Source organism: Pararge aegeria, chromosome 6, assembly GCF_905163445.1.
Source record: "Pararge aegeria chromosome 6, ilParAegt1.1, whole genome shotgun sequence".
Taxonomy (NCBI): domain Eukaryota; kingdom Metazoa; phylum Arthropoda; class Insecta; order Lepidoptera; family Nymphalidae; genus Pararge; species Pararge aegeria.
In genome coordinates, this window is record NC_053185.1 from 12,653,624 (window position 1) to 12,680,847 (window position 27,224).

A 27,224-nucleotide genomic window follows, 5' to 3' on the forward strand; every position below is an offset into this window, starting at 1 on the left:
AAGACGTGCCTTTCATAAATAAATAACTCAGAACGATGGTTAGCATAAGATGATCAATTCCTATTAAACGTGAAATTGTTATTGTTTTGAAAAATTTGCGCAAATGTTGTCAAAACTAAAGAAACAGAGAGCTACACTCTGTACTTACTCTGTGACATAGACTACTAATGAATACTAGCTAGCTATGTTAACGTCATTTTAAGTTGACTACACTGAATACGAAAAGCCATAAATCAAAAGAAGAAGAAGACTACACGGAAGACATGGCTATACGGTGATATACCCATGCCTTTTCCCTATAGGACAGAACAAAGAAAAAAAAATTAAGTTGACTTATATTTCTGTTTCTCTTTCGTAACTTTTAAATTTAATAATTGAATTTTGATTTCATTGAAGTAATAAATAGGTAAAGTCAACGCATTTCATATGTTTTATAATAATATATTATATTTTTAAGATAATTAATAAAAGTTTTAACGTAATTCATTTCAGAAACAGAAAATTGGCGGGAATATTCTTTCAATTACACGAAATCGGAAGTTTTTATCATGGATAAGAAAAAACAATTCAAAGCTCCTCCTCCAAAACGGTTTAAATCAAACGATGATGACGACGAAAATGAAATGCCCTGTAGTTTTGAAGATCAGCTCGCAGGAATGGAGAGTGAATTCGATTCGCCACAAATATTCGGTGATGGGCCTGAGAACCAGAGTACAAATGTGAAGTGGTCAAGACCGGCTCCTCCTGACTTTAACTCTAAAAAGGATGCATTAATTTTTCAACAACTTGATATTGATCATTACAATGGACAACCATTACAAGGTATGCCTGGATCCCAGTTAGGTCCTATCCCAATAATGAGGATGTATGGAGTTACAATGGAAGGTAATTCAGTTTGCTGCCATGTTCATGGCTTCACACCGTATTTTTATGTAACTGTTCCTACCAATTTTGATGAGTCATCATGTCACACACTCAAAACTAATTTAAACAAAGCTGTTCTCGAGGATCTACGATCTAATAAGGATAACATTAAGGAAGCTGTTTTAGAAGTCAGATTAGTGAAAGCAAAGTCAATAATGTATTACAAAGGAGAAAATATAAACACCTTTGCAAGAATATCAGTTGCATTACCAAAATTAATAGCGGGTTCTAAGAGACTCATTGAAAGACAACCACCCACATTTGGTTTATCTGATCCCTCATTTTATGAAACTAATATTGATTTTGACATTCGATTTATGGTTGATACATCTGTTGTTGGCTGCAGTTGGATAGAACTGCCTGCTGGAAAATGGTTTATGAGATCTAAAAATAACCAATCAAAACCAGAATCTCGATGCCAAATCGAAGTAGATGTTGCTTGGAATGCATTCATAGCCCATCAACCTGAAGGAGAGTGGCTTAAAGTAGCACCATTTAGAATTTTGAGCTTTGACATTGAATGTGCTGGTAGAAAAGGTGTATTCCCAGAGCCAGATAAAGATCCTGTCATCCAAATTGCCTCAATGGTAATCAGACAAGGTGATAGTGAACCATATTTAAGAAATGTATTTACATTAAATACCTGCGCTCCGATTGTAGGGTCACAAGTGATAAGCTTTCAATCTGAATCAGAAATGTTGAGCAAATGGTCAGACTTTTTCCGTGAGTTGGATCCTGATATCATTACAGGATATAATATTAGTAACTTTGACTGGCCTTATCTTATAAATCGTGCTAAACATTTAAAAGTAGAAAATTTTGATTTTTTGGGTAGAATTAGGAATATCAGATCTGTTATTAAAGATTCAATTTTACAATCAAAACAAATGGGTAGAAGAGAAAATAAAAGTGTAAACTTTGAAGGCAGAGTTCCATTTGACTTATTACTTGTTCTTGTCAGAGACTATAAACTGAGATCTTATACATTAAATGCTGTAAGTTTCCATTTTCTTCATGAGCAAAAAGAAGATGTTCATCACAGTATAATAACAGATTTACAGAATGAGAGTGAGCAAACAAGAAGACGGCTAGCAATGTACTGCCTTAAAGATGCTTATTTGCCACTTAAGCTGTTGAATAAACTTATGTGTATTATAAATTATATGGAGATGGCTAGGGTGACGGGGGTTCCTTTACTGTGCTTGTTAACAAGAGGGCAGCAGATCAAAGTAGTGAGTCAACTTTTACGAAAAGCAAAGGAAGCTGGCTATTTAATGCCTGTTCATCAAGGCCAAGGTTCGGATGATCAATTTGAAGGAGCAACAGTTATTGAACCAAAGAAAGGTTATTATTCTGATCCTATATCCACACTGGATTTTGCATCTCTATACCCAAGCATAATGATGGCACATAATTTGTGCTATACAACACTGGTACCACCTTATTTACAAAAAGAAATAAATGTTAGTTCTGATGATATGACTGTAACACCTACTAATAACATGTTTGTTAAAGCTAGTGTCAGAAAGGGATTACTGCCAGAAATTTTAGAATCCTTACTTACAGCAAGAAAGAAAGCAAAAGCAGACTTGAAAGAAGAGAAGGATCCATTAAAACGCTCTGTACTTGATGGACGCCAGTTAGCTTTAAAAATAAGTGCAAATTCAGTATATGGGTTTACTGGTGCCCAAGTAGGAAAATTACCATGTTTAGAAATATCAGGTAGTGTCACAGCATATGGAAGAACTATGATAGAGTTCACTAAATCTGAGGTAGAAAAAAAATACACAAAATCAAATGGCTACAAAGAAGATGCCATTGTTATTTATGGCGATACAGATTCTGTAATGGTAAGGTTTGGTGTTAAAACTATAGAGGAAAGTATGGACCTAGGAAGAGAAGCAGCTTCATTTGTAACCGCTCAGTTTGTAAAGCCCATAAAACTTGAGTTTGAAAAAGTGTATTATCCATATTTGTTAATTAATAAGAAAAGGTATGCAGGACTTTATTTTACAAGACCAGATAAATATGACAAAATGGACTGTAAGGGCATTGAAACAGTGCGTAGAGATAATTCCCCTCTAGTTTCAAACATGATGAATACATGTCTACAAAAGCTATTAATTGATAGGGATCCTGATGGTGCTGTAAATTATGCTAAACAAATTATATCTGACCTCCTGTGCAATCGGATTGATATATCCCAACTTGTAATAACAAAAGAATTAACTAAAAACGATTATGCAGCTAAGCAAGCACATGTGGAACTAGCTGCTAAGATGACAAAACGTGATGCAGGTACTGCTCCAAAGTTAGGTGATAGAGTGCCATATATTATATGTAGTGCAGCAAAAAATACTCCTGCATACATGAAAGCAGAAGATCCTATTTATGTGTTGGAAAATAGCATACCTATTGATTTCAATTACTATTTAGAAAATCAGTTATCTAAACCACTTCTTAGGATTTTCGAACCAATTCTTGGCGAGAAAGCAGAATCTTTACTTCTGAAGGGTGAACACACAAGAACAAAAGCTATGGTAACATCAAAAGTTGGTGCTTTAGCAGCCTTCACAAAAAAGAAAGAGAAATGTATAGGATGCAAAACAGTGATGCCAAATGACACCAAAAAAGCATTATGTAATCACTGCTTAAACAAAGAAGGGCAATTATATATTACAGAGGTATTTAAGTTGAGACAACTCGAAGAAAAGTTTTCAAAACTTTGGACAGAATGTCAGAGATGTCAAGGAAGTTTACATGAAGAGGTACTATGCACTAACAGAGATTGTACTATTTTTTACATGAGAAAAAAGGTAGGGATTGAGTTGGATTCTCAAGAAAAATCTGTCTTAAGATTCGGCGAACCTATTTGGTGAGAATGTCTTAGGATAGGTTTTAAATTTAAATAAATACAAGAATGCACAAATAAAAGAATTTCATTTATTTTAGGCACAAAAGTACAAATTTAATACTGCATTTGGAATGAACTTTCCTAATTTATACATTGGAATGTCTTCAGACATTAATTAAACAGTATGTCACAAACTTAACAAATAGCTAATCTGTTACAGATCCATGATGTCAGAAAATTTTGGATAGTAAATATTTTATCACAGTGAGCAAAATTAATCCTTTCACACCATATTATTTATTAAGTTTAAGAATAACATTAAAAATAACAAATTATGTTGCTCAAATTATGCATTCATAATATTGCACTATTTCATACTCCTATATTTAATATATCTTTATGAGTACTATTTTCAACTATTTACAAGCCTAAGCCCCAAAAGTATGTATAATGTAATGTCTTAACCATTGCACACACTTGCATGCAATGCATACCCTTGGCTTTTTAAAGAGTTTCTTGTACAAGAAAATTTGAAGAAGGTACTACCTGAAGTTACAAAACTAGTAAAAAAAACTACCTCATCTACTCTCTTGAGATAGAGATCTGCCTACATTTGGTTTCAGAATTTTAGTACTGCCACTAGATTTGGTAATTGCTAAATTAGGAAGAGACATATTGTCATATGCAGTGTTAGTTACAGTGTTGTTAGTTAGTTTCATTATGTCTTCAAGAGTTCTTATGAAGGTGTCACATGTTGCAGTAAGAAGACTGGAAGCATCTTCAATTTTCTGTAAAAGTATATAACATAACCAGGTAAGAATAAATTCATGATTTATTATTAGTAACTATTAAAAAGACATAAACCTTAAAACAGCAGAAAACTTATCCAAGAAAGGATCTATTCAGAGCTTTATCTCATGAAACAAACTACTTTAAATTTTCTGTGCTAATATGTAAGTATTATATATTTGATACCTGTATTTCAGGGCCACCTTCTTCATTAGCTGCACTTTTAATTGCATGAACCTGTTGCATTAGTAAATCACAATATAAATGCAATTCAGATTTTTTATGGCATAAAGAGTCTTCATATCCTGTTCCTGTAAGAAACATCAAATATTTATATAAAATCAAAAGACTTTCATTTACTGCAGAAAAGATATTTCAAGGGATAATGAGACTATGCTTCTATTCGATTACCCTGAGAGCAAAAGTAAAGTATTTAAAATGATATTTTTACTTACGTTATTTCTAAGAACAATTTTGTATCATTATGTGCCATCTCCAGCAGCTTAAAAACTGATTTTGGTAATGGAAAGGTAATAAAGTTAAGGTCAACCAAAGTTCCTATATTAATTAATAAAAAATTAACCTTTTGTGTCCACTAAAGATTCAACACAGGCTTTAGCACTACCTAAAGCAACCAGCCACTTTTGTCTATGTTGTGGTGAAGGTGCCCTCAAATACATGTGTTGCTGCCCGGGTATAACCAGATCCAGTCGAGTATTATCAATGTGATTTACTGAAAAACAAAGTAAATTTTACTTGTAAGCAGCAATATGTTAGCTCTTAATTATAGTTTAGTAACATTAATTTCAAACTATCATCTTTTAGTAATTGGAATTGTTAAAATGTTGACTAGTGAAACTTTATATTTAAAATCAGTGCTACATTCTATATTTTAATTAGGTGGACGGAAGACATTGGGCGCGTCGCAGGTAGCCGCTGGATTCAAGCGGCAAAAAAACCGTGGAATTCGGAACTCCCTACAAAAGACCTCTGTCCAGCAGTGGACGTCTATCGGGTGATATGAAGATACTATAGCTAAAGCTTAGAGTTGTTTAGATATGTAATATAAAGCATCTTAAAATAATGCAGTTATTAGGGTTAGAAATTTAAATTAATTTAGCCATACCATTGATTTGACAAACAGATACTTTCACTGAACCTTTACAGCCCTGATTGACTTCTTCTTGTGACTTGTAGTATGATAAAATCCCATTCTCTAAAACAAACCATCTGGTTTGCCAACCTGCAATTAATTATTGCATCACAACACAACATATTGTACATTCTTACATATATCATTATACTACTTTCGCCGAATGTTTACCATTCCAGTAATTTGTCCATTTCCATAAAATGCCTTCCATGTGTTTATTAGCAAAGACAACTATTGATTTACTGAAACTTTTGATGCTTTAGCCTAAATTTACATTTTTATTTTCATTAATTTCGTTTTTATGACACGACACAAATCACATGTTACAACGAATAACAAACGCAAGTACTATCAAGTACAACTAGGCTTGTAAGAGAAATTAATTGTATCGATATATCGATACTTTCTGTTCGATGTAAAGTATCGAACAACTATTGTAATTTTTGTGATCGAAAATTTATTAAATACAACGCCGCGCTGTTGTCACCATTAGCATAAAATCACTAACCGGAGCGTCTCCGGAGCCACGACAAACTAACAGGTTATTTGAAGCACAGTGGTGCAAAGTTGCCACAACAGAAGATTAATATGATACTAAAACTACGTATTAGTTGTACTGATATACAGAATCGGTCTTTGGTGGACGTAAAGAATATAAAATCCTGGTCTATGGTTGACAGTTGGCTGCTCACTATGCATTTGAATTTGACGTGAATTTGACTTTTTTTAGTTGTTTATATTCAACAATACTTCAAATCAGTACAAGCGTATGCCACACCCGTGAATTTATGATTTAGTAATTTTAAGGTTTTGTTAATTTTTCCCGATAAATATATAAAACATTTAAGAAATTAAGCTGCTTATGTTTCTTATTTAATGTAATAAAAGTTAGACTTCAGTTAGAAAAAGTGTGATTCAGTAACGGTTATATGATGGTTGTGAATTATTATCTGGTGTGGATTGTGGGAATAATATCTCTTACTTCTTTTCTCGGAGGTATTTAGTAGTATTTTTTTTAGTTTCGACGAATAATCATAATACATAATCACAAAAATAAAACAGATATTAAGGCGAATATCTGTTTTATTTTTGTTGTGTCTACAATGCTTTGTATCTTTTTGTCCATGTTTTCACTAGTGTAATTCGGTTAAACACCAAATCGACACAGTAAATTGATTGGTCTTTAAATATCTATTCCACTGGGAAACATGAAAAGATGTGTACTTTTGGAACTGACAATATAGCTTTGTTTACTATAACATTGAGTATAAGCTTTTAAAACATGATTTCTAAGTTGAACCTACTAATGCAAATGTTTAAATGTGGTGGTAAAACTCATTTATAACATTCCAAGCAATGTTGACATTTTCAATTATAATGTTGCTTAGGAAGCAAGCAGTACTGCTTTTATCTCTCACAAGTTGAAATGACAAATATTATAACATTACACTTAAATTGTAAAAGGTTCATGTTTGGAAAAGAGAAACTGCTGAGCTTTTTTGCCGAAATTTTCTTGAATCTGCCATCCAAACCAGTGGTACTAAAACAGACAGGCATGTCTTTTTATTTATTTTATCTTATTTTATTTTATTCGAGTCTATGAAATTGTTAACAATGCTGGTAAGGCTACTTTTCCACCAAGCTGCTAAGCAGTAAGTGAGGTAAAAGCTACATTATAAATATGCAGCATTTGTACTAATGTTTAGTGGTGTAATATAGAAGGAAATATATTCTATGAAGATGATTTGTCAGTAGTCTTAGCCGTTTTTATATCTGTTTTGTTGACAGCACACAATCAATCAAAAAGCAGCCTGATTGTGGTAGTTTTCACAAACATGATAACAGTCATTAAAACCTATCAACCTGCATCAGAGCAGTGCTGAGGATCTTTGCTTTAATACATAATGGTCAGCAAGTAATTTTAATACAGTTATACAGCTACCTGGGTTACCAAGCTTGACTGAACACCCTACCTGAGACATGCTGCTAAAAGATTTATCTTTCTAGTAAGACACCATATGGAAACCAATATTGATTTTAATATGACTGTAATGCAGTTAGGTTAGCTAGCTATCATCTTAGACTGCATCATCACTTATCACCATATGAAAGGACAAGGCAAACTTCAAATCTAAAAAAATTGTTTTGTCTTATAAAAACAGTTTCTGTTATCTAGATAAATAACAAACAATATTTCATCCCTTTAACCTGTTCTCAAAAATTAATCTACAGGATGTTTGGTGCATCGTGTGCCAAATCGAATCTGATGATTGGAGGGGTCTTTGGCTATCTCTTCAGCCCTCGTAAAAAAATCTTGCTCAAACGGTTTTTTTTATACTGATTTTAAATTGTTTTTTTAAAAATTGTAAAAATTCTACATTTAAATTTTAATAAAAAATAAAGTTGTTAAGTATTAATTAATTTTCTTTTTAATCTTTAATTTGTAACGTTTTACGCTTCTTTTGAAACTAGAATTACACGCCAGCAACATCTAGTTTTTGTTTTACAGCCCCGCAAAGTTTTTTTTACGTAAAAAAATAAGCTTGAACGTCAACTTTCGGTTTTAATAAAAAAAAAACTAAAAGTGATCATGTTCTTCCAATTTTTTTAAAACATCTCTGGACTGTCCCCTTTCTAATGGTGTGCAATATGCCATGAAAAGTAATTAGTAACATCACTAATTTTCAAATTTTCTAAACTTGGTCGCAATTTTCTAATATTCAACAGGTGAAAGAAAAACAAGGGTTTGCGTAAATAACACTCACAATTCACAAGGCAGATGACATTTTCTGTCTCTTTCATAAAGTTATACGCCCGTTGTTCGTTTAAACAGGCAAAAATAGTTTTTTCACTCTAGTGAAGCGAAATCTATCTTCTATTCCTTTCTTGCATAGTGCAAACCTGTTTGAACCAATCGCGAACGGGCCCCGCGTCGCGTCGACACGGCGGCCATCTTATTTTTTAGTCGAGACATCACTGCCTCTGCTGCCTAACGTGTGTGCTAGCTTACTGTACTCCACGATTCTTTTATTTAGTTTTCGTTAAGTTTTGTTGTTTTTTGTTACGTTTTATTTACTTTTGGTGTTATTGTTAAACTTTGTTGACTTTTTTGTTGTTGCAATGACGACATACTCTAACGAGGAATATGCGGACATCATAATGGTTTATGGTGCAGCCCGTGGTGTCGCTCGTGCAGCGCAACGACTTTACCAGGAACGCTTTCCTGGTCGACGATTACCTGGCCGCAGAGTCTTCCAAGACACATACCGACGTTTACGCGAGACTGGGAGTGTCAATTTTCATGAACCAAGGGGACATGTTGTGCGACATAATGTTGAAGTGGACGAGAGAATACTGGCACTTTTTGAGGAAGACGACACAAGAAGCATTAGATATGTGGCGGCACAACTTGATATTTCAATATGGAAAGTGTGGAAAGTCCTTCGACAAAACGAAAAATATCCATTCCACGAGACTCCGGTTCAAGGTACGTAATTTAAAACCTTTGTTTGACGTTGCCTTTGTTTAGCAGGTATCCATAATCTTCTAGTGCAATTAATTACTGCTCAAGGGGAATTAAAAAGATTTTTGGTTGTTGCAGGTCTTGAGGGTGGCGACTTTGACAGACGAATGCACTTTTGTCGGTTTTTGTTACACACAGATGTGGATAATCCTGATTTTTTAAAAAGAATACTGTGGACTGACGAATCCAAATTTACCAGAGAAGGGATTCTTAACTTGCACAATTTACACCATTGGGCACCGAAACGGCAAAACCCACATGCCAAAAGACAGCAATCTTTTCAAAGACGGTTTAGTGTGAACGTTTGGGCAGGAGTGATTGGGAATCAGGTAATTGGACCGCACTACCTGCCTGATAACTTAAATGGCGATAATTATTTAGAGTTCCTGCAAAATGATCTGCCGGAATTATTGGCCGAGGTGCCCGTGTTTAATGAAGATGTGCCCATAGTATTTCAAAATGACGGCTGTCCCGCGCATTGGCGTTTAACTGTGAGGGAATACCTCGATAATGTGTTCCCCAATTCGTGGATTGGGCGCGATGGGCCTATTGCATGGCCTCCACGTTCCCCAGACTTAACTCCGTTAGATTTTTATGTCTGGGGACGTGCCAAAGAGCTAGTATACGCCACAGAAGTCCCAACGAGGGAGGTACTAATACAACGCATAGAAGCGGCCTTCGGTACAATTAAGAACGAAATACGGCTTCGGACTACAACTGTAACAATACGTCAAAGATGTCGGGCCTGCATTCGAAACAGGGGTGAACAATTTGAGCAGAATTTGTAAAAATTATGAAATAAATGTTTCAAATGCAATGTAATATTATTTTTATTTCAAGTAAAACCTACGAAATTTAAAAATTTTACCTGCTTGTGAGTTTTATTTACGCAAAAACTTGTTTTTCTTTCATCTGTTGAATATTAGAAAATTGTGACTAAGTTTAGAAAATTTGAAAATTAGTGATGTTACTAATTACTTTTCATGGCATATTGCACACCATTAGAAAGGGGACAGTCCAGAGATGTTTTAAAAAAATTGGAAGAACATGATCACTTTTAGTTTTTTTTTTATTAAAACCGAAAGTTGACGTTCAAGCTTATTTTTTTACGTAAAAAAAACTTTGCGGGGCTGTAAAACAAAAACTAGATGTTGCTGGCGTGTAATTCTAGTTTCAAAAGAAGCGTAAAACGTTACAAATTAAAGATTAAAAAGAAAATTAATTAATACTTAACAACTTTATTTTTTATTAAAATTTAAATGTAGAATTTTTACAATTTTTAAAAAAACAATTTAAAATCAGTATAAAAAAAACCGTTTGAGCAAGATTTTTTTACGAGGGCTGAAGAGATAGCCAAAGACCCCTCCAATCATCAGATTCGATTTGGCACACGATGCACCAAACATCCGGTATACTAATATTATGATGAGATTTCAATATTTTTTCATATCTCAGTGTTAATGTCTGAAACTGCCAAATAGATTTTCATATAAAGTCTTTGAAAGCTATTAAAGTAGCTCTATTACACTTTTCAATCAGTACCCTAAGGAATAAAGTTAAAACTGTACAAAATTAATTCTTTAAACTTTTTACAGTAAAGAGTCTTGAATGCTATGTGTGTGAAAATCAAGAAGATAACACTGAAAAGTGTGTTAAAACAATTAAAACGTGTGAATACAATCAAGATGTCTGCTTAACTGAAATAAAGTGGGGTAGTACCCCATATTGGTCACAAGGAGCTAAAAAGCAATATTATATATCGAAAAGATGTTCTAATAAAACAGAATGTGCTATAACAAGACAACATTATATGCCCCTATGTACTCATATATGGTATCAAGATTGGATTTGTTCTGACTGCTGCAGGGGTGACCGCTGCAACTATTATATTATTGTGAGTATTTTAGACAAATAAATTTAACTAAATTTTTCATTTGTTACACAAAGAAAAATAGATACAGCATGCAGTTACTTTGCAAAAGTGTTTTTTACCTCTTAGGCTCCCTATACTTCAACAAATTGATTAAAATTTAAACACATATTATTATGTACTTTGCATACTGCATGTAAGGTACACATTACTGTGTGTTAAAAATTTTTAGTATACTAATAATTTTCATGCTAGTTATGAATCAGGAAAGTGTTTTTGCAAGATTAAAACATAGCCTTCTAAATTATTACGCCAGCCTTTGTAGCCTATAAAATAAATGGGTAGAATCGCAGGCAACACCTAAATAATTATATATAGAGTCTTACTGTGGCAAAATAAAGTTGAGTGAAGTACATCTACAGACTCCTTTTGTCAGAATGCTTATTTCTACCTTTCCACTGCAGAATTTCTACTGCACAATTAAGATGTTAACCTCCCTGCATTGCTGAGCCCTCTAGTCTTATAAGGGCCTCCTCCTTCCCGGGTTCAATCCTCAGCAGGGGTAAATCAGGATTGTATAATTTCAGAATCTGGTGGTGTGGTCTTGTGGCTTGTTTCTGCAATGGCTAGTTACAAGCCTACCAAACAAACGTGTCGCTAAGCGATTTAGCGTTCCGGTACGTTGCCACGTATAAATCGATTATTTTGTAAATAACTGCCACAGCCCTAAAAAGTTAACTTCCTACGAACTTAGACCAGGACTAATTTTTAGTGAGCAAAATAGACATCTAAGCAGTGGTAGGTGCATTGTTGCAGTTATAAAAAAACCACACATTTCGTTTGAATATGCTAATCTCTGGAACTACAAGTTGCTGGATCGTTGAGGCATTCAATACTATTTGATAGACCATTTCTGGGCGAAGGTTTTAGGGCATTTAGCATAAGAATAGTTGAAGGGACGGAGAGTAACATAGTAATATTATCCCAGCGAAACATACCCACGAAACGCGGGTATCCACCGCCGTAATAAACTCTTGACGAAGAACGCGATCAACATCTACTAATCATATATGAAAAGAAAGTAAGGCATGTCTTCGTACAACCATGGAAAATACATATGCTAGTTACATTTTTCTATTCTAAATTTATAAACTACTAGCTTTTCGTCGCCCGCGACTTCGTTCGCTTGAGTTTTTTTTTAAAAGCATATTTTTCACCTGTGTGTTCTTGAAAAAAAGATCTTTTAAATTAGTTTTAAAATAACTGGTTTGTTTAGGGTGTACTCCTTTAATTTTGTTAAACTTGCTACATTTTTTTTAATTTTTTTTTTAATACTTACTACAATCCGATTAAATAGTATTTTACCGCTATATATACCCTTGATGATAAAACTATTTATTTGAATAAAAATGTATACTGCAATCTAATAAAATTTTAGGACACAAAAGCTGCTATTGCAACTAACTAAATATATATACTACATAATAGTTAGATTCCCTCGTGAACTTTTTGTAGGTTATAATGAGTACTTTAATAATATAGTACATCATTTTTATGTATTATCAGTAGTTTTTTCAGCGCACGCTAGTAATGAATTTTTAGGCGAAAATTTGCCACTTTAGGTTTAAATAATTGCATATTTTTCTTAAGAACCTCCAATTTTTTTGAAATTAAATTATATCGGGCCTATTGGGAACAAAGAAACAAAAAATCTTTCCTCTATTATTATTAGGTATTATTATTAGTTTAGATTACTGGTAAACTATTTAACATTTGTTATTTTTATTGCAGAGTGGAAGTGAGACGAAGAAGCCAGTATTTCCTCTGTTATTAGGAGCAGCATTTTTAGCACAGCTACTTTTTAGCTTCTGATTTACAATTTGATCATATTAATTTAATATGATATTATGCTATAGTAACATAATAGTATGAATGCCTTGTTTAATGTAATAAGTATTTTAAATATTTTTTATATTCCAAATCCGTCCAGGAGTAATCTCTCCATTTTAATGTTTTATTATACATACATAATCATTATGATTGTTGATATTATATTTAAGTTTTAATATACTTAGTTTTAAAATTTTCAACTTTTTTTGTATTTATTTTATCACCAACTTTTAAAACATTTAACTGTACATTTTTAGCAAGTGGCCGATTGCGAATTACATTATATCGATATTAAGTAGAAAACCAAAATTACTGGTGGAGAAAAAAGGGATTGTTCTTATGTGTTTGGACACCTGCTTCAAAATTGAGGCCTGGATTCTTCTTCGCAAAAGAGTAAAATATGCATATTTGATCGAAGTCATATTGGGAAATCGATCAACCTTAAAATAAAAGATTACACTCTGAATGTTGTAGTAAACGTAAAATATCTAGGGTTGTGATTGAATCGTAAACTCAAATGGGGTACACATTAAAGCAAGGCATTCGAAATTTTGGCAGCAGGGATTGCAATTTATCTCAGTAATAACTGAACAAAAGAAAGTGATATTACGTAGCATGATTCTTCATGTTATTGGCTTTAATCTGGTAATAGCAATTTGAGATTGATTTACTTTTATAACAGAGAAAAAAATATTTAAGACACTTCGTTTAAAACAGAGATTTCCATTTCATAGGCAAACAGAAAATTTGATTAAACGGTACGGTACGGTTTTCTGTATAGATAAGTTTAAGTCCATACTCCCTATGGAGTATGGCACAGATTCGCAATTTACTGTTGCTACCATTGATATAGATGATATTTAGCAGTCTGACATATCTTGTTAATAATCATTCATTACGCATTTACAGTAAATCGAGAGTCTGAGCCGTTCTACTGACAATCGGTCTGTACTTACAATCCATATTTTCTCACTTATGTTAGGTATAATGTAAACCATCTTTTCATTACTTTTGAGTGGAAAGTATTTTTTAATAATATAAAAAAACAAGTACAATAAAATAAATAAAAACAAACACAATGGTAAAAGACTTTCTTTGCCTAAGTGTTTTATATTATTTCCTCAATTTGGATATGAAATTTACTCTAAAAGATTGTTTACATAAGACAAGTAAGAAAAATTAGACTAATCAGAAATACGTAGGTCTTTACATTTCATTATGCAATAACGTAAACAATACAAATTCTATAATTTCAGGAAAAAAATTCTAGAAAAGAGTTTCGGGAATAAAACCTTAGAGTTGACTCTGGATTTAGAAATGGAAATGTCTGTAGATTTTTTAGAACATTATGTTTCTGCTTTATGGTAGGGTAAACCTTCCTAGTATCGGCCCTTCACACAACTTTCTTAATAAATTATGAAATAACTAGTTTAGGAGCCTAATTTTCATAAGAAATTATACCTTATTCATTGAGAAAGCGTGTATGAAATATGGCCGGTGCCAGTAGTCTCTAGAACGCTCAGTGACAAATTGTTCTTCGACCGGTGAGGACTTATTGAACGATCTGATATTTAATGCTTGAGTTCAGAGAATCAGCACTATGCGGAGTTAAGATTTATACGAAAAACTAATTGTATCAAGACCTAATGAAGATTAATATCGTTAATTCATTAAATTGACTGTCATTCTAGATAAAAGTATTATTGTTCTTTTATTTATTTTGAGAAATATTCACCTGGCCGAGGATAGGGATGATATATTGTGCAAAACTTATAATCGGCCTAGTGGTCGATACTAGGCAGAAACATAGCCACACACTTCACCTAACTTCGGCCGTCTAATTTCAACTTTAACCAGCTATGGCTGATTAAAAGCTTATTCCGAGTCTATTAGAGTAATTATAAGAACCACTTTTAAGTTAGAATCAATAGCAGAATTGACGAAGAATGAGATAAAAATAAATTAATAATTCTCAATGAAAAAGACGAGGATCTAATAGCTCAATGGTCAATGCCACTAGGAAAGTGTGGTTTTCCCAGAGATCTTAGTGATTGAGAGTACCTAGTTGAAGAAGTAGCTACAACAGCTGCATAGTCACTTAAGTGACTCAGCTCTTTAAAAGAGATTTAAAAAAAAAACCACTCCTTTATTACCATGTTTAGGAGTAATAGATCTGTAACGATTTCTTTAATTTCGTAATTATTTGCAAATATTAATATGGTGTATTGACTTAAACGGAAAGAGTTTTAGTATTTTTGTATAATTTTAGTCAAGTCAGTTGACCGCCAATTCCTAGCTCTCTTCCGATTGGTCAACGTGAGTTGGCGGTGGGATTGCTGAGAGTCGTAAACGGGGAGAAATAGAAAGATAGGGGATTCGAAACGTGGCTTAGCAGAGGAAGGTTTTCCGATTAGAACAAGTCTATATTTGTTATAAGTAAATGTAGTTATACATAATAATAAAAATAATAAAGTAACCACTATGTTCGTGAGCTAGTTTGTCTTCATCGTAGATGGTTCACGTTCGCGCCGTACCTATGTTCTTTCAGATTGAAATCTTTTTTTTAACCCAAATATTGTGGCGCAACCGCAGTACATTCAATATTAGGTATCTACTGACAATAATTTCAATTACCTATAATATTGCCTGTGTGCGTGGCGTATTGAAGGATTGATATTATTGTCGATTAGCTATCTGTCGCTTCCTTTCCTCCATAAGGAATATAATTAAGTAACGAAATTGCAAGATTAGCATCTTATCGTAGGTGGGTGCACTATAACTAGTACCTATTCCTCTTTTCTCTAGTGGTTAGCATGTTTAATTACGGAGCACGAGGCACTGTTTTCGGTTTCCTGGTTACGCCAAAAAAAATTGTTTGGAGTTTTGCGGTTTCAATGGGCATTGAAGATTTTGACTTACCTATCCCTAATTTCCCTACTTAATTTTATTTAAAAATCGCATTCAGGGATAATTCTTTTTAAAAGGGATAGTTAACACAATTATTACAAACAAAAATAGTATTTGACAAAAACTCGTAAATTGTTACATACTGAAGATATAAGCTTTTAAAAATTAATCGCGAATGCGATTTTGAACTGAAATTAAAATGGCGGAGAATAGGTAAGCCAAAGTCCATACAAAAATGTTCATTGCCCTTTCGGTCTGATACAGATATTTATTGGCTTTAAGGAAAGAGTTACGAATATGGTTATCGCCATCATCTCACTACCGTGTAATACTCATGTAATGTACGCATCACAAGTGCCACCTAAAGGTCTATTTGAATAAAGATATTTTTGACTTTGACTTTGAAATTAGTACGAAAGTTAATAGCCAGAACAGCCATAACACTAACTATATAGTTATAATAATCGTCAAAGGCCCGCAATCCTCATAACAGCAGCGTGGTGGGTATATGCACTAAAATCTACTCACGCACAAGTCAATATTATTGACAATATTCTGCGTAATATAGTGTCAATTGCCAGTGTGTGAAGAAAATTGAAGTGTTGGTAAAAAATATTGGAAAATATATTTTCTTTTGCTTTTTGCCCAATCAGCACGTTGTACTTCGCCAATGTTACTTATACTAATTGGTAGATCCACAAAGAGGATTGTCAATAAAACAAATTTATATAAATAAACACTAAACTTTTTATCTAACTTAAGTATTCCAAAATTAGGCGTTCGTAAAGTATACTTTTAAAGCCGGTTTAAAAGTACACTATACATTAAACGCTGTAAAGAAATTAAAATATATTCTATGGTTATATTTAAGCACTAATTTTTATTCAAAACACAGACTGAAAAGTAGTCCGATTCCCTATTGTTAACAAAATGCCTAATCAACTGTCTGTGCCAAAAAGCTCCGATGTAATATCGAATGATGTAATGTCCGTTTATTACAAATTGACGCTTGAACTCTAGTTTGGGAAACGCGGAAATCCATTCTCGCGTCAAGTTATGACGAACAGATTATATCTACATATTTGAAATCTGTTGTTTCATTCCAGAATATAACTAAAATGACCATCATCATCATCATTGGCAACTAAAACTCGATTTCGTTCTTGTAGCACACATCTATTCGATTCATCAACTCCAAAGCTAAACCATGAACTATAAATTATTATGTCAATGTGATGTCAATGGCACAGATTGTCAATGTTGAATGGTGGACTGTGAAGTGAAACACAGACGTGTAAAATATTGGCGATAGTTTTGAAAGAAAAGCCGCATTTTATTTATTATTGATATCCGCTAACGTTTTAAGAATCTTGTAATTAAAAATGTATAGAACTTTTGAAAACATGTTTAGCTACAAAATTCTCGCATCGGCTGTTATATTGGTAAGAAGAAATTGTAGTGCTTTATTTCGGTGGTACACGTACCTACCAATTTGCTTGTTGATTTTATGGTCTAATAAGGCTAAATTAATTGGATACTAAATTGTTTTGCTTTAGATCTGCCACAGTTTTTACAATCCTACTGATAGCGGTGCTGTACAAATAACACAGAACAATATAGATATGGTGTTAGGTAAGTTTCGGTATTTTAAAAAACCTAAGATTTATTAATTATTTAAGATTCAATTAGTTATCATTCGTATTTTGTTTGTTTTTAGCCTCTAACGAAGTGGTGTTTATAAATTTTTACGCTGAGTGGTGTAGATTTAGCAATACATTGATGCCCATATTTGATGATGCTGCTGATGAAGTTACGAAAGCTGGTTATGACCCCGGCAAAGTTGTGATGGGAAAAGTGGACTGTGACAAAGAAGCGGCAATCGCAACTAGATTTCATATCTCCAAGTACCCAACACTAAAGCTTTTCAGAAATGGTTCGCCAGCTAAAAAGGAGTACAGAGGTAATGCAAATCGTATTCTAAGTACTGTATAGTAAGAACTGCTTAGATCTTAATTTATCCCACTTCAGATATTTTCTGATACACAATTTTGTATTGAAAAGTGGCTTGTTTCACTCATGTCAGTCAGCAGTGCACAACTGAAGTCGGTTAAGAAACTATAACTTGTTTTACAGTTTACACAAGTACAATAGCTACAAGATGAATAAAACATACTTTTATTTTACATAGAAAAGTACAGAAAAACAAGCACAAATAATATACAATTTATATTTTATCAAATGAAAAAATGTATCTCATCTTAGTGACTGCTTTGTACATATATTATAGACAACAGTCACAAATATGTCTGAGGAAAACTTAAGTTTTCACATAAAATTATAAGCGTATGTAAAGAAATTGTTGCAGTTTTTGCTGTTGGTTTATTGTAAATATTGGAGGATAATTTAATAGAAATTCATCATAAGCCTTATTAAAGTTCCAATGCTGGGCACTGGCATACTTTTACCATAGAAGAGTCAGATATAGAGCGAAATCCCACACTGAACCAATGGTGGCTGGTGCACCAATGTTACATACAGCAATTCATAGTTAACAATTATTCTGAGTAGTCAGATAATGAGAAACAGCCTAATGAAGGAAATATTAAAGTCAAATTCAAACCTCAAAGTCATCACTTTCAGATTGATATTGTTTTTGCTGTCTAAGCCACATAACCTCAGAAATACATTTATATTTAGAGCATATCTATGTATAGCTGCAGTTCTTTTGACTACATGTAAATTTATGTTGAATGAGTAGAAGTCCCTGATTATTTCACAAATGAAGGGTGTGAGAAAGATTATTGTTTTAATTAGATAGTTTAGAGATGGTTTATTCACATACCATTAAAATGCATAATCTAGCTTAGCTAGCTAAGGAAGACTATGCTTACTTATTGTACTAGTTGTACCTGGCCAAACTTTGCTTTGCTCACTCAATGTGCTGCTTTAACATTATATCAAACAGTGGTGTTTTCCAAAGAGAGTTTCCAAGTGTTGTGTCAAAAGTTCAAACCATTATAACTTAAATATAGTAGAACTTTAAGGTAATTTAATCCACTAAATAATCCAGTATTGTAACTGTGTTGATGGAACTTATATGTTTTCTTCTGCACTTTCCTTTTATTTTATCTCACATAATGTGTTATTTGAATTGTCCTTGCACACAAGCAAACAAACACACAAACAAAATATGCTACATTTTGTTCTGTCAGAATCATCTGTGAAGACATTGCATTAATATTTTTTTATTGTAAAATGTTGAAATTAGCGATTAAACCTATAATTATTCTATTATTTCATAGGTATTAAAGTATTCACTAAAACAATTATATTGTTAACAGGCCAGCGTTCTGTGGAAGCATTTGCAGAGTTTATCAAAAAGCAGTTAACTGATTCTGTCATCACATTTGGCCATTTGAAAGAGCTTCAAGAGCTAAGTGAGGAAAAGAGGCATATAATTGGTTACATGGATAGAAGAGACCAGCCGGAATATGATGTTTTCCGCAAGGTGGCAGGCAGCCTAAAAGATGAATGTTTATTCCATGCAGGATTTGGTGATGCTTCAAAGCAAATGCATCCACCAGGTATGATACTCAGATTTTTATACCAATTTTAATATGCTGTCTAACATACAATTAAAAACAGTTTGTTTATTTTAAACAAATTGTTGATATAGATATAATAAACTTGGACTAAATATTATGAGCTGATAAAAAATAAATCACAAATTGTATATCAGTCAACTTAAAATAAGTACTTATTTATAATAATAAATAGATAATAAGTATATATTAAACAATAATTGTTATCAAATAGGTATAAATTAGTTATAAAGAGCAATCAAATTTTTGATTTTAACTTCCTATAGATTATGGAGGGTAGAGGTAAGGAGGATCATCTGTGTATATGAAAAAGTGTCGTCAAAATGTATTAAATTAGAATGGCGCCACATTTGCATCAAGGTAACTCTTAAAAGAAGCGCCAAATATAAATATTGTTAGAGTAGGCTTGAAAAATAAACAGGGAAGTAAGGTTATATTTACCACAATATTTTGTACAACGTAAGTTGTTGAAATTCTCAATAATTAACTACTTTAGTCGATAATGACATTAAATTTTTTAACTCGGCATACTTCAATTCATCTACGATTGCTACATTCATACCATACCCTGTGCATCCACCAGCGCCATTGTGGAGGATTTTTGAACTGTTATTTAGCGCATACAACTGGATACTTTTTCAACTTTTCTCCCATATAAGATGACTCTCCTTACCTCTACCCTCCATACTATAGATAATCTCTGCTTATTAATAGAGTAAAATAAATTACTTGAAGTACACTTGTGTGTATATAGTGTTTAAAATCCCAGTGAATACCTTAACATTGTTGGATTATCTGAATTTACAAAATCAATGTAATCTAAAGTAATAATCTTTGGCCTTGATGTTTGTTTGTAGACTTAAGTATTGTTGAGATATGTTATTGTTATGGTAAAGCTATGAGAGGCATTAGTTTAAAAGTAGATATAACTTTATATTTATAACCAAATTTCGTCAGCATATAACATTGGATAAAAATCTTGTAACTAATTTGTCATTTAATAAATTACAGGGCAGCCAATTGTTGTATTTAGAACTGACAAAAAGACATCAGTTGAACCTGATGAGACATACAATGGATCATTGCTTGACTTTGATGAACTCAACACTTGGGTGCAACAAAAATGTATTCCACTGGTGCGTGAAATTACATTCGAGAATGCAGAAGAACTGACTGAAGAAGGATTACCTTTCCTTATCCTGTTCCATCAACCCTCTGATAATGAAAGTGTGAAGAAGTACAAAGAAGTCATCAGGAAAGAACTGCAATCTGAAAAGCGTATGTTGTTACTTTTATATCCCTATAAGATAGGTTATCTATAGGTACTAGTTTGATTTAATCTAAGGAAAGTCAAATCAAGTCATCTTTAAACTCAAACCCAATATTTTCTTTATGCGAGTGGGCCTTTTCATGTGAACATACTAATTTCACATTTGGAATTTTGTACTGAGAATGTTTTGACAGCTAGACCACTGAGCCAGCTGAAATAAAGTGGTTCATTTGTTAATACAAAATTATTTAAATAAAAGATTTCATTTGCACATAAGTGCACAATCGATAATGGTTCAAAGTAGACCATAACTCATGGGCAATAAAATTGGAATAAAACTAGTAATTATTACTATCGTTACTATTTTTATTGCCTAAAACATCCCCTGTGTTTAATAGTAGATTGTTCAACAAGGGGTTATAGCAATCTCTAAATACATAATATTTACAACACCTATTTGTTCTCGCTCTTGTTGTCCTAATCTTAAGGTTGCCTGGCAGAGATCGCTTTTAAGCGATAAGGCCGCCTTTTGTATTCTAATCCAGTTTTTGTGTTTCTCTCTATTCATCCTTTATTTTACTAACTGTGTAGTGGTTTACAAAAAATATAAATTTCTTACGTTACAAGCCCTTGTCTGCAATATCACTTGCTGGTAAGTGATGATAAGACTAAGATGGTAACAGGGTATTCCAAGTTTATTGTTTAATATAAATAAAAAAAAAATAATTATTCCAAGAAAAAAAAAACAAATTATTATTTATGTATAATACAAAAAATTCCACAAACTTCTAAATAATTTTTATGTGCTGGAAAATGTTTGACTCCCCAAAGATATCATAAGTTTCGTTATTGTACCTACCACCACATACCATCCACTTCCACTGTACGATATAAATGGTTCTTAGTACCTTCCTTTCATAAATTCTCAGGGTTTCTTCATTTTTTTTTACTAATAGTCCAGCACTCACTACCGTAGGTTATTATTTAATAATAATGGTCTAGTTTCACTCATTTTCGTTGGTACACTTTTTCAAAGGACACTCTTTATGGCTAGTTAACATATTGATATTTATCATAATCATTATATATATAAGACATAGTTCTGTATACTTTCATATCGTAAATTGGACATACTTTTTTGTCACAATTCTTTTAGACATGCAGAGCAAATTTAACTGTAATCATTTTTAATATAAAATAATAATACCATATATGAATTCATAGTAACAAATTTACCTTGTCTCTATAATATTATACCCTTTAAAAAAAAAGATTGTTTGTTACCCACATTTCCATGTTAATCATGTGTGAATTTGAATATTTAAATTTACATATGTGATACTTTGCAAATTCTAATTTATAACTCAGCCTTCAGAGAACTGGTTATTTTATGTTGAAAATAAACAGTTAACAAGAATATTTGGAATGCTTTGTTATGATATATCAATAATTGCGTTTTAATTTTGTATTATAATATTATAGTAGTAGTAGTATTAAATCATATTCCCCTTACTAGCACAGAGATTGATCAATCAATAATTTGCAAAAGGATTTGTGTTTTCTTAATTTATATTTTACTTACAGAAAGCATAAACTTCCTTACGGCTGATGGTGTAAGGTTTGAGCATCCACTGCATCACCTTGGCAAGTCACTGTCAGATCTTCCATTAATCGCCATTGACTCGTTCAGGCACATGTACCTCTTCCCAGATTTTAAGGATATGGAAAAACCAGGAAAGCTAAAGGAATTTCTTCAAGATTTATATTCCGGAAAATTACACAGGTATTTTGAAATTCAAATTCATAAATTTTCTTAAATAAACACTTAAGAAAAGTAAAGTCTGTTGCTGTGTAGTGACTTTCACACAGAATTATTTAAATTCTATTCATAATTCATTTATTTCAAGTAGAAGTCAACACTATAAGCACTTTTGAAATGTCAAGTATGTCTTTTTGTAGTGACTCTCCCACCGGCTCGGAAAGCAGATTAAACCAAGAAGAAGCCGACAAGATACTCGGCAGTTCCTCTTTTTCTGTTCTGCTGCTCTGCTGCTTTGCCCTTATTGTTATTCTATGGTTCTTTTAAAATTAAACAGTTTATATATCTTATTCATTAAATCTATTTACTGAAAAATATTCTCAATTAACTATTGCCCTCGACGTCGTCCATTTTGGATAGAAGCAGGCGTTACTTTGCGGAAATCCATGATATATTATCAAAATTAAGCTTAATTTGCTATACTCCGCGAAAAGCAGGAGAATCTGTGTGGTGTAATTTATAATTTCTTCAATCTTAATAATTATTCATCGTAAAGTCAACATCTCCTGATGATGCTCCGGTTTCGGAGCGAAACGTGCGTAGAGGGTATATTGCCGAAGATCTGTTTGGTGTGGGGTATAAGGATTGAAGAAATTATAAATTACACCACACAGATTCTCCTGCTTTTCGCGGAGTATAGCAAATTAAGCTTAATTTTGATAAGTCGTCCATTTTTATTAATTCAGCTGTTCAGATATGAATCAGCATAATCATAATTATCACCTGCCAAAAGAGAAAAATTAAGATAAGTATTAGACTAAAAAAGCTATTGATATTATGTTGCAAATTGTAAGTATAATATGACAGAGTGATAAATAATATTTAAACAAAATTAAATATAATAATACAGATTGGTTGATTATTCATAAAAGAACATAAATCTATCAGTCTGATACCTATATATTTAAAAAAAAACTAGGGTGTAGTGAAAGATATCAATATCAGGCTTGATCTGATTGTTGTTCATAATACTAGACGATTTATTGGAGCGAATCTGCCTAGATTACTTTTAAAAAAAGGTTGTGAGAAGGTATTTTCAAATGGTGTCCTGTCTGCTTTGATTTAACAAGTCAGGAGAGTCAGTAAAATCTTTGCAATATTTAATAAATTGTTTATTAAATTTATGTTGTTGATCTACCTGCTGTGACAGTTAACGCTATGCACTCCCTAATCACAATGGGTGCAAGTGAGATATACTGTACGATGATTGATCAGTTCAGTAAATGCGTAAGTTTGTATCGATGGATGGTCGGATGGATGTTTGTTACTCTTTCACGCAAAAATTACTGAAAGAAGACTATTTTGGTGTGCTGTAAAACCGTTTCTCATAGGGAAAGTTAAGAGAAACAATTTCAAAATAAATTACGTATTTTGAAATTGTTTCTCTTAAACAGTTTTAACATTTATTCCGCTACAGCATATATTATCTATCTTTTGTCTAAATAAAAGCCTTTACAGCCAAAATAGTGAAGCATAAGTACACTTATACTGTACACTGTAGTTACAATACACATTTTATTTAATGGTTTCAAAATTAATTCTAACCAAATTAAATACTTTTATCGCTTCAGGTATTTAAATTTGATACTTCCTTTAAAGTTAGCAATTAGGACAAAGAGTTTTAAGTTATCGACAATGATCTTTAGCTATAACGTCCCGGTTATAATAGAGTACGTGTCGCACAGGATGGCAGGGCGGGGTACACTGCGATAAACACTTCTTATTCACAAGAATCTAAAGTTCCATGCAGACAAAGTTGTGGGCATCCGCTAATAACAAATAACAATCATTCAATTATTTATTTATTACATATAAAAATAAAATACACATCTGGTCCTTTAAATTTTTCTTCCCAGTGAAATACAATAATATGAGCTTTTATAGATTTTTGCCGTACAATAAATAGGTAGAAGATTTATTAATTGGGTTTTAATTTGCGGTGAACCATTTTAACTGTTTATGTATTTATTATCATCATCATATCAACCCATTACCGACCTTTACTAGGCCTTAGTCCACCACGCTGGCCCAGTGCGGGTTGGTGGGCATCACACGCCTTCCTTCGCCTTTGAGAACATTATGAAGAACTCTCAGTCATGCAGGTTTCCTCACAATGTTTCAAACTTTAAAAAGTTAGAGTTGCGGGGGTGGGATTCGAACTCTGCCCCCGAAAGAGTAACCATAGTCCTAATTAGGTTATCACTGCTTTAAGTTTTTGATGATATAACTAATTTATTAGATTCTGTGAATGATGATGAGATTATCAGTAGAAACAGTACACAATATTTCATTATTTGTCGAATTAATATAAATTAATATTCTTAATTTGCAGAGAATTTCATTATGGTACCGATGCACCCCACATGGCGATAAGCACGGATGTTAAGGTGACCACTCCACCCGAGTCCACATTCAAGAAACTTGCACCATCTAAAAATAGATACACTCTGTTGAAAGACGAATTATAAGGCTTGCTAGTATACAATTTTGTAGGTAACATTGTCACTGCAACATATTTATCTCATTTTTGTTTATTTGTAATCTTTTTTTTTTTGTTCTTTCCATTACGTATTTTGTATATTTATAGAAGAGAACAAGTTGCGCTTTTTTTTTCATTATACAGTAATATTCAAAATGTGCATGTAAATATTGTATTATTAGTTAAAATTACAATATAATTTTATATATTACTATAATCTTTAATTTTATATCAATAATATTATTGTGAAATTCTATTTAACTGTTTAAAGTTCTCATTCAGAGTTTTCTTTTCCATCCAATTGGCAATACAGTTTTCTTTATTATAAAGCTTAAGAAGGTAAATATTATTTATATGAATTTGCCTAGTATAGAATACCGCCAAATACTAAAAGATCCGTTAGGACCAACGCACACTGGGGAGGGCAGTGCAGAAAATCTTATCTTTCATCATCATCATCATATTTAGAAACCCATAAACGGGGTATACATGGCCTAAACCATTGTTATTCTGAGAGGACTTCCATCCTTGCTCTGTGGTGTAATGGTTAGAATAATGATGATGATGATTTTGATGATTACAGATAAATAATCCTCCTTTCCCGGTGTGTGCTGAGCCTTACCTTACGTTGTAGGAGTATTTTTGGCATTCCGTCATTTACTGTTAAAAATATGTTGATAGCCATTCAATATGAGTGCCTTATGAGTTTTATAATATTTATTCATTACAAAATATGGAATTTAAAACCTGAAACTAAATTTTCAACATTTGTTGTTTCGTTTGTTATGTAATTTCTATGCCTTATTATTTTTTTATGTCTCAAGCGATGCGATGATACTTACAGCAACATTGGATTATAACCAAATGATAACAGAACCATGCCTGAGTGTGTTTTTTTAGCAAATAAAAATAAAGGTATGAATTGTCTGCAATTACTTAATATTATAATTAGGTAAAGTTTGTGAGGTTGTAAAGGGTAATCCCTGGATCTACGGAACTGATTTTGAAAATTCATTTACCAATAGGGAACCTCATTATTTGTGAGTGTATGACATAATCTTATACATTATAACCAGAAAAATTTAAGAACTTTCACAGTAGTCGAATTTTCAATTTATGTCCGAAAAAAATAGGCGAACAAAAAAAGTTACGAACGCTGCCTTAACGACGAGAGATATAAAAAAAATCTTAACGTTAAGAACTGTTATTATTATTTTTTTTTCTCAAAAGGAATTATTTTTCCCCTTTTTTAACAATGCTATATATCTCAATATTATCTCCTATTTGTCGTAGCGTGATGTTATATAGCCTATGCCTTTCCTCGTTAAGTAGACTATCCAACACATAAGTATTTTTACATTTCGAATTAGTAGTTCCTGAGGTTAGCGCGTTCAACCAAACAAACTTTTCAGCCTTATAAAATTAGTATATAAAGTATAGATTAATAGTAGTAAAATACGTTTCTGTATAGTATAAAATTATTTTAACTGTTAAACATCAGTCATATGTGGAAGGTATAGTAAATGTGTTTAGATAGCTAATTAATAAAATTAAATCTATTTTATTATCCATAACAATGTTGCTGCTACATACTTTCGTATAATTAATACAGACTTTCTTTTGTATACTCGGAAGTTTTTCGAATTCCATGCTTATTAAATTATCTGTGTGCGCATTATATATTATTGTCAGAACTTTTAAAATTTAATTCATGGTATAACAAACATTAACTTTTAAAAGAATTAGAATTGGAATCAATATATTCTAGAAAATTAAGCCAGAATAATCATTTTTATTAGGTCTCAGTTATTTTCTCCCAGGTGTTTATGCTAAAGTAATGTATAAGTAGACGCGATTTAACGTACACAATTACTATTTAGGTTAAAAATTATTATTAAATAATTAAGTATATTTAATAGAATGCATTAGTTTTTCTACACCCTGACCTTTTTTGTTAGCTATGAGTGATCCAAGATTACAACCTATGCGATATCGGTTCAAGAGACATTTGCAATGAAAACAAACCGAGGTAAACATTCTGCACCGCACCTATCTGCCTGTATGACAGTTTGTTTATTGTTTAGTTTGAGGGTACGCTATTATATATATGTAGAAATCTGATGTTAATGTTATGCACCCATTGC

General features: G+C 32.4%; 4 protein-coding genes across 5 annotated transcripts; 3 read left to right on the plus strand and 1 right to left on the minus strand.

The window, feature by feature from the left end:
• The first annotated feature begins 209 nt into the window (after positions 1-209).
• LOC120624341 (DNA polymerase delta catalytic subunit) lies at positions 210-3,860 on the plus strand. 2 transcript variants are annotated; one of them, XM_039890811.1, is made up of 2 exons: positions 210-406; positions 472-3,860. In XM_039890811.1, the coding sequence occupies exon 2, from the start codon at positions 549-551 to the stop codon at positions 3,801-3,803; it is 3,255 nt and encodes a 1,084-aa protein (XP_039746745.1). In that variant the 5' UTR covers positions 210-406; positions 472-548; the 3' UTR covers positions 3,804-3,860. The 2 variants fall into 2 exon arrangements, with proteins under 2 accessions (XP_039746745.1, XP_039746744.1); XM_039890810.1 differs by having other exon boundaries at positions 493-3,860.
• On the minus strand, positions 3,848-6,220 carry LOC120624342 (pleckstrin homology domain-containing family A member 3-like). The gene is made up of 5 exons (XM_039890812.1): positions 5,892-6,220; positions 5,694-5,810; positions 5,151-5,300; positions 4,754-4,878; positions 3,848-4,566 (listed from the first exon to the last, which is right to left on the minus strand). Exons 1-5 carry the CDS (start codon positions 5,929-5,931, stop codon positions 4,357-4,359), a joined length of 642 nt encoding a protein of 213 aa, XP_039746746.1. The 5' UTR covers positions 5,932-6,220; the 3' UTR covers positions 3,848-4,356.
• Positions 6,221-6,455: 235 nt separating this feature from the next.
• Positions 6,456-13,123, plus strand: LOC120624516. Its single transcript, XM_039891108.1, has 3 exons — positions 6,456-6,716; positions 10,839-11,137; positions 12,905-13,123. The coding sequence occupies exons 1-3, from the start codon at positions 6,650-6,652 to the stop codon at positions 12,983-12,985; spliced, it is 447 nt and encodes a 148-aa protein (XP_039747042.1). The 5' UTR covers positions 6,456-6,649; the 3' UTR covers positions 12,986-13,123.
• A 4,040-nt stretch (positions 13,124-17,163) lies between these two features.
• Positions 17,164-25,187, plus strand: LOC120624343 (endoplasmic reticulum resident protein 44-like). The gene is made up of 7 exons (XM_039890813.1): positions 17,164-17,352; positions 17,467-17,542; positions 17,628-17,870; positions 19,252-19,494; positions 20,524-20,790; positions 22,367-22,565; positions 24,934-25,187. Exons 1-7 carry the CDS (start codon positions 17,293-17,295, stop codon positions 25,067-25,069), a joined length of 1,224 nt encoding a protein of 407 aa, XP_039746747.1. The 5' UTR covers positions 17,164-17,292; the 3' UTR covers positions 25,070-25,187.
• Positions 25,188-27,224: the final 2,037 nt, after the last annotated feature.